The sequence below is a fragment of the Bison bison genome, unplaced genomic scaffold, assembly GCF_000754665.1.
Source record: "Bison bison bison isolate TAMUID 2011002044 unplaced genomic scaffold, Bison_UMD1.0 scf7180017864284, whole genome shotgun sequence".
NCBI classification, from domain to species: Eukaryota; Metazoa; Chordata; class Mammalia; order Artiodactyla; family Bovidae; genus Bison; species Bison bison.
This window is the reverse complement of record NW_011494856.1, coordinates 764,976-778,687: the sequence shown is the minus strand read 5'-3', so window position 1 is coordinate 778,687 and position 13,712 is coordinate 764,976. Positions and strand designations below refer to the sequence as shown.

Below are 13,712 nucleotides of genomic sequence, written 5' to 3'. Positions count from 1 at the left end.
GCGGGCGCGCCGGGGACCCCTCCTCCCGGCCCGCGACTGCCGCCCCTCCCCCCTCGCGGAGAGTGCCCTGCTCCCCGCTCGCGGAAGCTCGCTGCGCCTTTAAAGAAAGCAGACTCCTGGCTGTGACGCACTTCTGGCTGTCAGCCAGGAAGATCGCTCCTGCCAGGCTGACTGAGAAGAAAACCAACAACTTTTCTTTTGTGTGTGGGGGGTTACTTTCCACTAGACCCCCCCTCCCCACTTCCTCCTCTCCTTTCAAGATTTAAATGCTAATGGTGGATTAAAACCTCTAGATCCGTGTGGCTTTGGGAGTCTGGTAAGGCCCCCCTCCCCTTCCCCCCCCCTGCACTGAGACTTTTTCTCCCTCACTGTTTCTCTGGGGTTTTGTTCAAACATGGAGGAGGGGGTGCGGTGGACTCTCCCCCCTCACCTCCCTTTCCTGCGCCATCCTTGAAGGGGAGGGAGAGGAGAGGGAGAGCAAATAAACACTCAGAAACAGGCGCTGGGAGCAGAGCTTGCCAACATCCGGGAGTTGGCGCCTTTTAGAGCAAAGGGTCGCTTTCTTTCCCCCTCGCGTAGATGTCAGCGTGTTTTTGTTCGGAGGGAGAAAGCGTGTGCGCCTGCACGTTGAGCTGTAGACAGCTCGGGAGAGCGTCTATTCCCGAATGAGGCCTGGGTGTGTACACAACGGTGGGGAGTGAAAAGGTTCATTTTGTCCGCTGGTAGAGACCAGGGGGTGTTGATACAGCAGTGGGGGCAGGTGCTGATAAGCTGCTGGAGTCGGGGTGTGTGTGTAGTGTCGGGCTGTAGGCCCCAGATCTGGTTCTTGATTGCAGCCCTTGTGCCCACATCTTTCTGATGTGGACCCTACAGAGCATAGGGGGAAGGGCAGATACTAGTAAGCCACTTTGAAGAAACCAGGGAAACCTTGGTTTCCCTTGCAGTCCTTCGCGTGTTCCTCACCGGGACACTGGGCCAAATTCTAGGCTACACAGAGGGGCTGGTCTTCGTGCAGAGGGGGGGGCCTGAGTCCAGAGTGAGCCCCTTCGAGGGCTTGGGAGTACAGCCAGCACCACTGGTTTGCCCTGACCTCAGGAGTGCAGAGAAACTCTTTGGAGTTGGACAGGACCTCCTGCTCAGAACTCCTCAGGGGTTGAAGAGGACTGTGTTTTCCCCTCATTGACTTCTCTTAGAGCTGCTGGTTCTTGGGCTTTTTACCTCCTCCTAGCCAGGGCTGCACCAGCAGGATATTTCCTATCCTGTTCTTTATGACCTGTGAGCCAGTGGTGACATGAATTGGCCTTTGCTGGGTCACTCTGGAGTAACCCAGCAGATTAGGTCTGGGTGCTTGCCTGAGTGTGCCTCCTCTCCTGTTAGAGGAAAGGAGCACCCTCAAGATTAGGGTGTTCACTCTGGATGTGGGGATATCGTTTTAGAAAGACGTATGGAGGTCACAAGCAGGCAGGCTGTCTAGGTAAGTAGTAGTAAATCTTGCATGGGCACAGAGTTGGGACAGCCATTTCTCTCGTGAGTTGTGGGCCTTCGGAACCCATGGTAGAAAAGCAGTGGGTCACACAGCTGGAACCTTTGAGGTGAGGGTTTGTGTGGGCTTTGGGTCCCAAAAGTCTGGGAATGGGAGTTAGCGCCTAAAAGAATGAAGATTCAGCAGAGGCAAGGGCCCCTGTTCCGAGTACAGTTCTGCAGCTTTCTGAGACCACAGGGCACTTTGGTGTTATCATGGTGTTCATGAGGGCAGTCAGTGGCTAAGAAGTGGTCTCAGAAGGAGCTGGCACCCAATTTGGGGGGCGGGGTGAGGAGAGTAGTGCTGCCACAACTCAAAACTCTGGCCTTTGGCCTGTATTTGGTCAGTGCTTAAAACTGAAGCTTTTCCAGAACAGACCCCAGAGCTCAGCAACCTGACCCTCCAGTCCTGGTCCTTCCATCTGAGCAGGTGGTTTGCATTAGCTTCAGCCCTGGTAGGAAACCAGGACTAGGTTTTAACTCTTTAAGACCCAGAGAGGGTACAGGCCAGGTCCCTGCATGTCTCTTGAGTTGTCAAGGTTTTGTCCTGATTTATCTTCTCTGGAGACAGAGGGGTTACCTTAAATGTGGGGATTGATCCTGACATGAGGAAGTTACATTATGTGAGTTGTGAAAATGTCAAGAGGATACAAGACCTTTGGTTTATAAGGCAGCTGCTTTTGTGTCTTGGTTCCTTTTTGAGCCCAGGGCAAAGAGAGAGTGCCTTCTCTGCTGAGGGCGCTTCTTTTCAAAGAAAAAGATAGGTTGGAATTCTGAAGGTGTCCACAGAGGGCCTGCATCTCAAGATTTTTGTTTGTTTGTTGATTGAGGGTTTGGGGGGTGGGTTGGGGGTGAGTTGCCTGATTGAATTGGGGGTGAATCTTAGCAGACCTTTCTGTGAAATGGTTCCAGGCTGCAATCGTGGGGATCTGTTTTTCCATCACCATCACCCAGTCTTCTGGGTGGGGCCTGCCTCAGATTTCAGGGGGAGGGTGTGGAGGATGGTGCTCTGGCTGGGAGCCCTAGGGTTCCAAGCCAAGGTCTGCTTAAAGTTGTAGTCCCATTGCCGAGGTCTAGCTGTGCCACTGGCTTCAGTCATTCATTACCCAAGGTGAGTGAATGAGCTGCTGTCAAGGCTCTCACCCCAGTGTCCTGTCTCTGAGAAAGTGCCCCTCTGTGGGATTTGACCTGGTAAGGTCTTTCCTTATGTTGAATATTGAATTCTGCCTGTTCGTGTGCCTGGGGAGCACAGAAGAAGGCATTTGGCCTTGACACCAGTATTAGACAGGCTCCCCTGGGAGGACGTAAGGGTTGTGTGTTTTGCCTCTGAGATGAAGGGAAGAGGTGGGTCAGGTCATTTTTAGCAACACAGCTGTGGAATCTCTCAGAGGCGGCAAGATCCACCTCCGGTTGCAAATGCAATTTCTGACTGCTGTTTTGGGCCTCATCAAAAGGACAGTGAGTCTGGAGAGGCAGCAGTGGGGTTGACGGGGAGGTGATCAGGGCCTCATTGCCCTTGTTCCTGAATAGCTCTGAACTTTTATTTTTTTTGCACTTGGACATTGCTGCCTTTACTCCAAGGGCCAAGCGTGGTCCTTGTGATAACTTTGACCAACCACAGAAAAGACTTTGTGCAGTTCAGTAGTTGAGGCCATCTGCCTTCATCCTGTTGAGGGAGCAAGACAGTCAGTGCCCATAGATGGGCCACACTGGGTGAACATCATCAAAAACCGAGGAATACATAAGCCCCTTAGCTTCTCTGCCCTCCTGAGAACTCTTTGTTAACCACTACACTTGCTTTTGCCAAAACCTGGGTGAATTGGCTCATTTCCAAAACTGTGATGTTTGTATGGCAGGTGGACTCACATTGGGTTTTGCAGGGTCAGGAAGCAATTAATTACAATTAGCATTTAGTTATATTTGGCATTTAATTATTCTATTATTTAGTGCGCTTCTATGTTTAATTTTACTTCCTCTGCAAGCCCCTCAAAGCAGGGACCATGTCTTTGTCTCCCATTTCCCATGTAGCTTCCAGCACAGGATGAGCATATGTAAGGACTAAGAAAATAACCTTTTTGGTTGGTTTTATTAAGCAGAGTACACTTGCAGAGGAAGGCCTAAGAGATGATGGGTAGTGGATTATCAGATTTATGTATCTCTTTCCGCTATTAGACAGTGAGCTCCTTATGGACAAGCATGGCGTCTTATCCCCAGCACCTTGTATTCAGATAGTACTCAGCATGTGTTGGTCCCACAGAACCCACAGCTTGGAGATGCTGATATATGGGGAAAGTTAGAGGTGATGTGGCTCTTGCCACTCTTGTTCCTCCTTCTACTAGAGTACTGACAGACTTGGCACCCATGGCAGTAAGAGGTGGGGGTGGGGCTGATTACTCTCATGAAGATTTGTGGGAATTATGCGAGCTGCTAAGAGATGTTGGGGAATATGTAGTCACCGGGTGTGTGGTCTCTTGAGCAGGTTGGCAGACAGATGGAAGATTCCCACTGGAAAGGAAAATTGGGAGTAAAAATACCAGAACAAGTACCTAATCTTTCATTAACTGTCCCCTGGGATCTCTACCAGCATTGGATTTGGCTTCATCCAGTCTCCCATGGCACCCTGCTGCAGTACTCTTGCCTGGAAAATCCCACGGATGGAGAAGCCTGGTGGGCTGCCGTCCATGGGGTCGGGAAGAGTCGGACATGACTGAGTGACTTCCTTTTCACTTTTCACTTTCATGCGTTGCAGAAGGAAATGGAAACCCACTCCAGTGTGTTTGCCTGGAGAATCCCAGGGATGGGGGAGCCTGGTGGGCTGCCGTCTATGGGGTCACATAGAGTCGGACACGACTGAAGTGACTTAGCAGCAGCAGCAGTCTCCCATTGGAGCCATGTCTTTGATATTGGTGTGGGGGATACAGAAATCCAGAATTTGATGGTTTTCCCCAAAGACTTGGTTATTGTTAATTAGGCAGACTTTGGGTACCTACAGAAAGAGCCAGAAATCAATCTTTTTGCTTAAGGATTGTGATCATTTATTGAATACCTACTGTGTGCCAGGCACTATGCTATTTGCTTTATCTGTTTTATCTTGAAGCATCACAGTAAATAACCTGGAGAGGTTTTTGCAGATCCTTTTTTGCAGGTGAGGAAACTGAGACTAAAAGAAGTTAATGCTACTTGTCCAAGGTCACAAGAGCTTGGTCACATGGACTCAGCATTCAGACCTAGATGTGTCTGAAAAACGATGTTTGTTCCACGTTTTAAGGGCACCATGTCCCAAAGAGTAGGGCTGAAGTCCAGCTTTGAGTGTTGTATTTTCTAAGGGACAGAAAGATTGTGTGTAGAGCTTGTGGACGTTAAATGCAGAATTCTTTATTGTCAGCTGTGACACTGTATGTTATATAGAATAATTTTGATGTATGCTCTGAGCTCTCTAAAAACTGCAATGATGTCTTGGTAGATTAAGTGCTGAGTAACTTATCGAAGCTGGTAAATGAAGCCATTTCCCCTTTCTTCCTTCATCGTGGATATCTGATGTAATTAACCACCCTGACTCTTCTCTTGGGTTCCAGGTGCGTCGGGGTGACTGTCTGGTTTCACCAAGATGACGCTCCATGCCACCCGGGCGGCTGCACTCCTCACTTGGGTGAGTGGTCTTCCTCTGCTTTTGTGAGCCACACTTCTCCAGGAAGCTTGGGAGAGGTGAGAGAGGAGTTCTCTAGGAGTCAGAGCTATGTAGAGTCTTCTCCTCTCCAGATAAAGAAAACACAGTTTTCTTTTGCCTTTCCCTGTAGCTTTTTTTAAATTGGGGTATAATTGATTTACAATGTTGTGTTACTTTCAGGCGTACAGCAAAGTGAATCTGTTACACATATATCCACTCTTTTTAAGATTTTTTCCCCCGTATAGTCCATTACAGAATATTGAGTAGAGTTCCCTGTGTTGTACAGTAGGTCCTTATTAATCATCTATTTTATGTGTAGCAGTGTGTATTCGTCAGTCCTAATCTTCGAGTTTATTCCTTACCCCCTTGTAACCATAAGTTTATTTTCTATCTCTGTAGCTCTATTTTGGTTTTGTAGATAAGTTCATTTGTGGCCTCTTTTTAGGTTCCACATATAAATGGTATCATGTGGTACCTGTCTTTCACTGCCTGACTTACTTCATTTAGTATGAGAACCTCTAGGTTCATCCTTGTTGCTGCGGATGGCATTATTTTGTTCTTTTTATGGCTGAGTTCCCCTCAGTTTTTTAAAATTTATTTATTTATCTGTTGGCCGTGCTGGGCCTTCATTGCTTCAAGGGCTTTTTCTCTAGTTGCGACGAGAGGCGGCTACTCTGCAGTTGTGGTGCGTGGGCTTCTCATTGTGGTGGCTTCTCTTGTTGCAGTGTGTGGGCTCAGTAGTTGTGGCGCATGGGCTTAGTTACTCCGAGACATGTGGGATCTTCTGGGACCGGGTATCAAACCCATGTCTCCTGCATTGGCAGGTGGATTCTTTACCACTGAGCCACTAGGGAAGCCCTCCCCTTGGTATTTAACTTTGATTATTTCTGATGATGTTGCTGCTGACAAGTGATCCATGCCTTCACTTGTATAGCTTAGAAAAGGCCTCTCTGAGGTATGTATTCCCTTTCAGTGAAGGGAAGGGTGGCTGCAGAACAGCCCGGGAACCCATGTCTGCCCCCTCCATGTGCATGTTTCTTTCTTTTTTTTTTTTTTCTTTCACGTTTCTGTAAAAGGATTGATGCTGGATTTCGTTGACGTGTAGGGACTTTGGTCTTGAAAGGCCTTTAATCTCAGGGCAAAGTTCTCCTTGCTTTCTTTACTGTGTTTCTGTCAGCTTCCATTGTCCTCCTGGTGCCTTGGTTACTTCACCAAAATTCTTCTGCTAGGTCTTTTCATATACTTCTGCCTAAGACAATGGCAAATGACAAAATAACGCTGAGCATTGGGAGCTTAAAGCTACAGAGAAACAGAAGCTGCACACAGTGTAATGATGACATGCGAGGATCTTAGAGGCAGACAGCCCAGCTTGGTTAGAATCGTTGCTCTGGCTTATCTGTGTGACCCAGGACAAGTTACTTAGCCTCTCAGCACCTCATTTTAAAAATGGAAATAATAATAATACCTCATGGAGTTATTATGAGAATATGAGATATGTCTGTAAAAAATACTTAAATATTAAAATATTGCCTGGGGGAATTCCCTGGCAGTCCAGTGGTTAAGACTCCATGCTTCTACTGCAGGGGCATGGATTTGATCTGTGGTTGGGGAACTAAGGTCCTGCATGCTGCACAGAGTGACCAATAAATAAATAAGTAAATAACACGTCATACAGAGTGACCAATAAATAAATAAATATGCTCCACAGAGTGGCTGATAAATAAATAAATAAAATGAGTAAGTACATACAGTACTGCCTGGGCATGCTATTTGGTAGAGGGTATTTTAGTAGTCACCCTAACTACTGATCAAAAAGACTAATTAAAGAGCCACCTTTAAGAAAAAATTACAGAATTAGGAAATGAATGTTTAATTTCCAAGTAAGGTGGATTTACTAAAACTGTCTTTATAATCACTGTCGATTCTGTAGTCAGGAAATAATGTGTTTAGTGTCCAAAACGTGTGTTCTTAATCTTCAGCTTCTGAAATAGATGCAAATTTTAGTTGTATAGTTTAAGATGGGTGTTTTATATTTATATTTTTTATTTACATTTCAGTGTTTTATGTGTGTATTAGAAGCATTATCTCTTTCTTCTCTTGCCCAGGAAAAGACTGGTTGAGTAGTGTCTGTGTGCCTAGTTCAGTTGATTAAGTGATCTTTAGGGGTCCTTCAGCTGCATTGTTTTAAGTTTATCAGTTTATTTATATTGGTTTTAGGCTTGGTTTTATAGTGACTACTACAGTTTACCGAGAAGACACAAAAAAGACTGGTTTTATTTAACAGCAGATACTTGTATGCTTTTTTTGAAAAATCAGAATGAACGTACATTAATATATTAAAATATAGTTAGATACAATTTTTCAATTGAAATACGTTAGGCAGCTAAAGTGGATTTTATAACACTGTAGCAACATGGAATGGTGCTTGTTAGTGAGAGGAGTGGCATCCACACAGACGCATGCGTGTGACAGTCACAGCGGTGGTTTCTTTTTTAATGACCTAGGAAAAAGGAGAAAGAAATCAAAATGCTAGAAGTACAGGTATTAAAATACTAGAGTGAGTGGAATTTTTTGTTTTCCAAGTTTTCCGTAATTTATTTTCTAATGTAAAGATAAACCTATATTTTATTTAAATTGAAGTACGGCTTGAAATTATTCTGTACCCAGCAATTATAGTGAATAAATTGTTGTAGGGCATATAAGGAACTTTAAGATTCAGCAACCGTAAATGACCCTGGTAGCCTCACAGGAAGTTCCTGGGTTCTTCAGTGAGCTTGGCCCTCTCTCACATTTTATATCCTGACTAGAGATGAAGGAGCTTGTCTGCTTCCTCAGCTTTTAAATGATTTCCCATTTGAGAGCAAAATAACGCACAGGAAGGAAATATATTTTTATATCCATGAAAGAAACTGTTGCTGAGTTATTGCTTAATTGATATGAGATGAATCCTGATTCCTCAAGTTAAACTAGCTAACTGGTATGATTTTTTTCCAATCTTGTTAGTGAATGAGCATTCACAGCCCTTGAATGTATTTATGTAGGTTCAGATATTAAAAGAAGATAGTTTTTGGATGCTTAAGTCATTGTAGTCTCTTCATTTTCAACAGATAGAAAGGGACTGTGGCTTGGAATATTCAGAATCTTCTTTAAAAATGCACACGGGCCTTTTCTAATTAGATTAAGCACACACACACATGCACACACGCACGCACACACACCTGTGCCCCTAAAGGTGGTATAAATTATTATCTTTAAGAGTCCAATGAAAGGTTCTATTTTATATTCCACACTTAAATTTTTTTTTTACTTTCAATCCACTTTAGATTCATTTAGAAGTTCTCAATATAAAATTATTTAATGGAAATAAGTACTATCGTTTCTGTAACTGATGACTGGTTTTTTGTTTTTTTTTTTCATTCTCATTCTCATGATTCTCCAGTGCAGTCAGCTAATTTAACTAAGAAGTAGAAGTATTGCTGGATCTGTTTCATTATTTTAATTTTTATTAACCATAGCAGAGCCTTGCATTTAGTCCTCTTATTTGATAATGTGTTCTTTCATCCACAATTTCATTTGAACACACACTGGCCCCCTAAGGTAGGTAAGTTTGACAAGCGAGAAAATAGGCGCAGAAAGAAACAAAATTGGTAACAAATGTTCCTGGCAAGTTAGTGGACGTAGGAGCTGGATTCAAAATCCTTGTCTGGGAGCCTCTTCTAGTGCCTGTTGAAGAGCACATTTGAGGGGGAGGGACAAATTAGGGGTATGGGATTAACTGCTACACTAAATAGATAAGCACCAAGGATATACTGCATAGCACAAGGAATTATTTGCAGTGTTTTGTAATAACCTATCATGGAGGATAATCTGCAAAATTCTGAATCACTGAAACAATTTTGTCAATCAGCTACTTCAATTAAAAAAAATAAAGAGTACATTTAATAGAATGTACTCATTTGCGCATAACTGCTACTCTGAAGTTTTTAAAAATACCTTGTAAAGCAGGATATGTCTCCCTTCTCCTTCAGTCTTGCATATGTGATTGACTGACTTAGCAAACTCTTCCTTCCTAATAAGGAATCGCAAAGGTAAACTTTAGCCCAGACTTCTGCACTTGGTACCAGTGGAATTTATGAGGTTTTCCTGTAGAAGTCAACCATGCGTGCTTGTTGAATACCCTGTGTACCTGGTTCATCTATGTGTGACTGCTGGTGAACTTTCTAGCGGCAAAGACTGAGTTAGATGAATGCCTGCCTGAAGGCCAGGAACGGGAAAGGTGATGGAATCTGAATTGACACGTTTTTCTTTGGGGTTTGTAGCTCTGCATTTCCTTCCTCCCTCCTTTTTTCTTTGTTATCGTGTGTTCCCATCGTTTCTCCCTGCTTCAGCCAAAGTTTCATGTCTGGAAAGAATTTAAAAATGCATCTATTATGAGATTTTATATCTGTGTGGGAGTATATAAAATATACCTGATATTTAATATCAACTTTAAGTGGATACAAAATTCAGATTTCAAGAGCTATAAAATCAAGAGATACAAAGGGCTGTAAATATAACATCTGAGCTGTAAACATTCAAGAAATACAAAGGGCTATATAAAAAAAGCCTTTCTTTTTCCTACCCCTCACTCCCAGCCTCAGGTTCCTCTCTTGGGGTACAAGTTTCTTTCATTCTTTCTAGAACCATTTTATGCCCAATTACATTTAAAATACACCTGAGTGCTGGAACATTCTAGGAGAACTTAAGCTCTTATTCAAAGGATAAGAAGCCAAAGGAAGGACTCTGAGAGCAGTTTTCAGGTGGCCTTTAGTGGATGAGTTGGTGCAGCAACATTCCTTTGCTGAAATTAAAAGTCCTAGAATCGCCTGTTCCTGCATTCCTTTAGCTGCAACTATAGGCACTCAGAAGGGGCACTAGCAGGAAAGAACCTGCCTGCCAATGCAGTGAGACATAAGAGATGCGGGTTCGATCCCTGGGTTGGGAAGATCTCCTGGAGAAGGGAATAGCAACCCACTCCGGTATTCTTGCCTGGAGAATTCCATAGACAGAGGAGCCTTGCGGGGTACAGTCCAGGGGGGCGCAGAGAGTTGGGTACGACTGCAGCAACTTAGGACGCACACAGGCACTCAGAACAAGCAGAGTTGCCAACACCTGGGGAAAGGAGCAAACCCCAGGGCTTTTTGCACTAGACGGTTTCACCAAGTGCTTCCCTTTGCCTCGCAGGTGAACAGTCTGCGCCTGGCTGACCCGGTGGAGGCTGTGCTGCAGCTGCAGGACTGCGGCGTCTTCATCAGGATCATTGACGGCATGTAAGTCTGCACTGCCTTCCCTGCAGCCTCTAGTGCAGCTGTAGGCTGCGGTGGGAACTGCATCTGTTTCCTTTCCTGGCTGGCCAGAGAGCGCCACCGGATTGGAACGTCTTCCAGTCACTGTGTGTCTCTACGAGAGAGGTTTCACTCTGGTCCCGTCTTGAGGCTTCCTCGCTCTTTCGTAGGAGAGCTGCCACGTCTCTGTTCTCTGGGAGCCTGCCCTGGCATTCCCTGTCCTCTTGTCTCAACAAGAGTCTTCTACAGCCCTCCTTATCTCACAAGATCATCCTTACCTCACAAACCCTCTTTGCAACCTTTGGGGCCAGAAAGAAGAAAGGGGAAGCTCATAAACTTGAGAGAAAGAAGCAGGACCTAAAAATCTTTTAACTTGTTAGCACTGCACAGATTTATGCTTTTCTAACCCATTAGCGCATTTCTGGGGTTTTCACCTACCTCATTTAACTTATTCTCTGAGGTCAGTTAGCATTTGGTAAGCTGCTTGTCATGTAGCCAGGATCTCAGTTTAGGCCTCTTCGTTTTAGATCTGTGTCTTTAGCACATTTCCTTTGAACTTCACAATTATCTGCGAAATGAGTGGAGTGGGCTCTCCTTCTCTTGCCTCACCTTTCTGGAACCCAGCAAAGATGGGTCAAGCCATAACCTATATTTATCTTTTTAAAGCTCATATGGTTCATCTTGTTTCCTGTACCCTCAACTTTAAGGAATTATGAAGGGCAGACTGACTGACCTTTTACTTCTTTGTGCTATGGGCAAAAGTACAGGCAAACCATGATGTAAGGAATTGGGGGGACAGTGGAGAGGACCGACTTTCCCAGTTTAAAGGAAAGCACAATAGATGCTGAGTCCCCCAGACCAAGATCTGAAGTGTTGAGGCGTCCTATGTGGCTCAGTGATAATCTGCAATGCAGGAAACACAGGTTCGATCCCTGGGCCAAGAAGATCTCCTGGAGGAAGAAATGGCAACCCACTCCAGTATTCTTGCCTGGGAAATGCCATGGAGACAGGAGCCTGGCGGGCTATAGTCCATGGGATCGCAAGAGTCAGACACGACTGAGCGACTGAGCACGCACACACCTGTATGCGTTGTATCCACACACAGAATGGGGGAACTGGAATTCAGCATCTCTGTGAAGCAGGTTGGCTGCATTTATAGGCAGCAGCTCATTGACAGGGAAACAAGGTAGAACTGAACTTGTCAAAGGCAGGGTCTGGGTCTAATTCATCTTCAGGTCCTCTACACCTAACTTAGGACTGCAGTGATTAGTTTTAATTAATGTTTGTTAGGTGAAAATGAGTGAATGAAAATATAGTTGATATTCTAGTGGGGCTGAGTGCCCCCACGACAGATGTGTTTGCTAGAGTGGGTTTTTTTGGTTTTTTAATCTTTTGAGATTTATATTGATAATGAGATGTCTAATATGATTTCTTAAAGGTCCCTTTGGCTCTGACTGGCCCACTTGCCTTAGTGAAGGAAGCCACTGTATTTCTTATTTTGGTACAGACACTGCCATTTTCTTTTCTTTTGGTTGCACCGCATGGATTATGGGATCTTAGTGTCCTGATCAGGGATAGAATCTGGGCCCTGGTAGTGAAAGTGCTGAGCCCTGATCACTGGACTGCCAGGGAATTCCTGGACACCATTTTTTTTCCCGGTTACCCAGACACAGGACATTTCAGCATCATTTTGAATTCTCCCCTCACCTGGGCACTGATTTCTAATGTCACCATCTTCTCAGTTTGTCCTTTCAGGAGATTTCTCACATCCCTTCCTCTGCCTCTGGATACCAGACTCTCATGACTTCATTCTTCTCTAACCTATTCTTAGTCCTGGGTATCCCTGTAGTGTGATCTCAAGACCTTCCTCCATCCTGCTTTCAAAACTGTGTGCTCAACAGCTCATGGATCTCAGCAACTCTTCATTGCCAAGAGGTTGAAATCTAAAAACTTCAGTTTGGGTATTCAGAGCTTTCATCAGGGGCCCATTTCTTCCCTCCAGTCTTGTGTCTTGCTCATTTCTACCTCTACACCCCACTCTGTTTTGTTTTTTTTTTTTGATCTTGTAGACTTTCCTAAATTCTGACCTTTGTTAATTGCATCATCATGGTACTGCGTAACTTGTTCTTCCCCTTGTTGCCTATAAACTGGTAATTAGATCTAAATTTAATTAGCTTAAGATTTTTTTTCAAGGATACTTCATAGATGGAGTTGTGTACCACCTGTAAGTCAGCATTTTGTAACTCATAATGTAACTAGTAACCATTTTGCAAACCCTAATGAAAGCAGTAGATCTAGGCAACTAACATCAATGGCCAGTAAAACCATTAGGCTGGCAGTAACTAACCTACAATTTAATTTTAACATCACCACAGGAGAGACAGCCAGGTATGACTTGTAACAGGTAATAATGTGCAGCATGGATGGATCAAGCTTTTGCTTTTGAGGAGATAAATTTCCTTGCCTGATGACAAAAGCAGTAGATGTGTCCAGGGGTACGGATGTATATCCCTGGTTTAGCCACTGTAAGTTTATAACCCAGTGGGAAATTTGCATAAGGCAGGTCAAAATTTCAAGATGCCCATTTTCCAAGTTATTTTCTAAGGTGCTGCCTGAGCTTTAGATTAGAAGAGACAGGTGGGGAGAAGAGTAGCAGTGGGGAGAGAGTGAGTGTGTGTGTTGGATGGAAGTGCTACTGAAATCCCAGGTTAACCCTGATCACAGATACTGGGCAATGCTGACCAACTTTCTATGGGAAAACGTTATTGGTGAATGTGTTCTGGCTGATTCGTTTGTGATGCTCCTACTGTTGCTAACAGAAATCAGACAGCTGGTTCTCAGGGAAAGACAGCGGAGGAGGGCTAGGTTGGCAGCGGATAGCATCTGTGGGAATTGAACAAATGCTTGTTCCTTGGCCACTTGGCTTTCTCTCTCAGAAAATTCATTAGAGTCAATGCCTCTGACAAGTTTCTCCATTTTTCTGTGTGTGAATTCAGTTCAGTTCAGTCACTCAGTCGTGTCCGACTCTTTGTAACCCCATGAATTGCAGCACACCAGGCCTCCCTGTCCATCACCAACTCCCGGAGTTCACTGAGATTCACGTCCATCGAGTCAGTGATGCCATCCAGCCATCTCATCCTCTGTCGTCCCCTTCTCCTCCTGCCCTCAATCCCTCCCAGCATCAGAGTCTTCCAATGAGT

General features: G+C 44.6%; 1 protein-coding gene across 9 annotated transcripts in view; it reads left to right on the top strand.

The window, feature by feature from the left end:
* Positions 1-13,712, top strand: part of NUMA1 (nuclear mitotic apparatus protein 1) — a 73,121-nt gene that overhangs the window by 36,430 nt on the left and 22,979 nt on the right. For 6 of the 9 annotated variants that reach the window (XM_010849475.1, XM_010849481.1, XM_010849482.1 and 3 more), the window contains exons 2-3: positions 5,097-5,170; positions 10,412-10,497. In XM_010849475.1, coding sequence (XP_010847777.1) covers positions 5,129-5,170; positions 10,412-10,497 — 128 coding nt within the window. In that variant the 5' untranslated portion in view covers positions 5,097-5,128. Of the gene's footprint in view, positions 1-40; positions 317-404; positions 677-5,096; positions 5,171-10,411; positions 10,498-13,712 lie in introns of those variants that run through there. The other 3 variants (XM_010849483.1, XM_010849474.1, XM_010849478.1) reach the window with 3 other exon arrangements.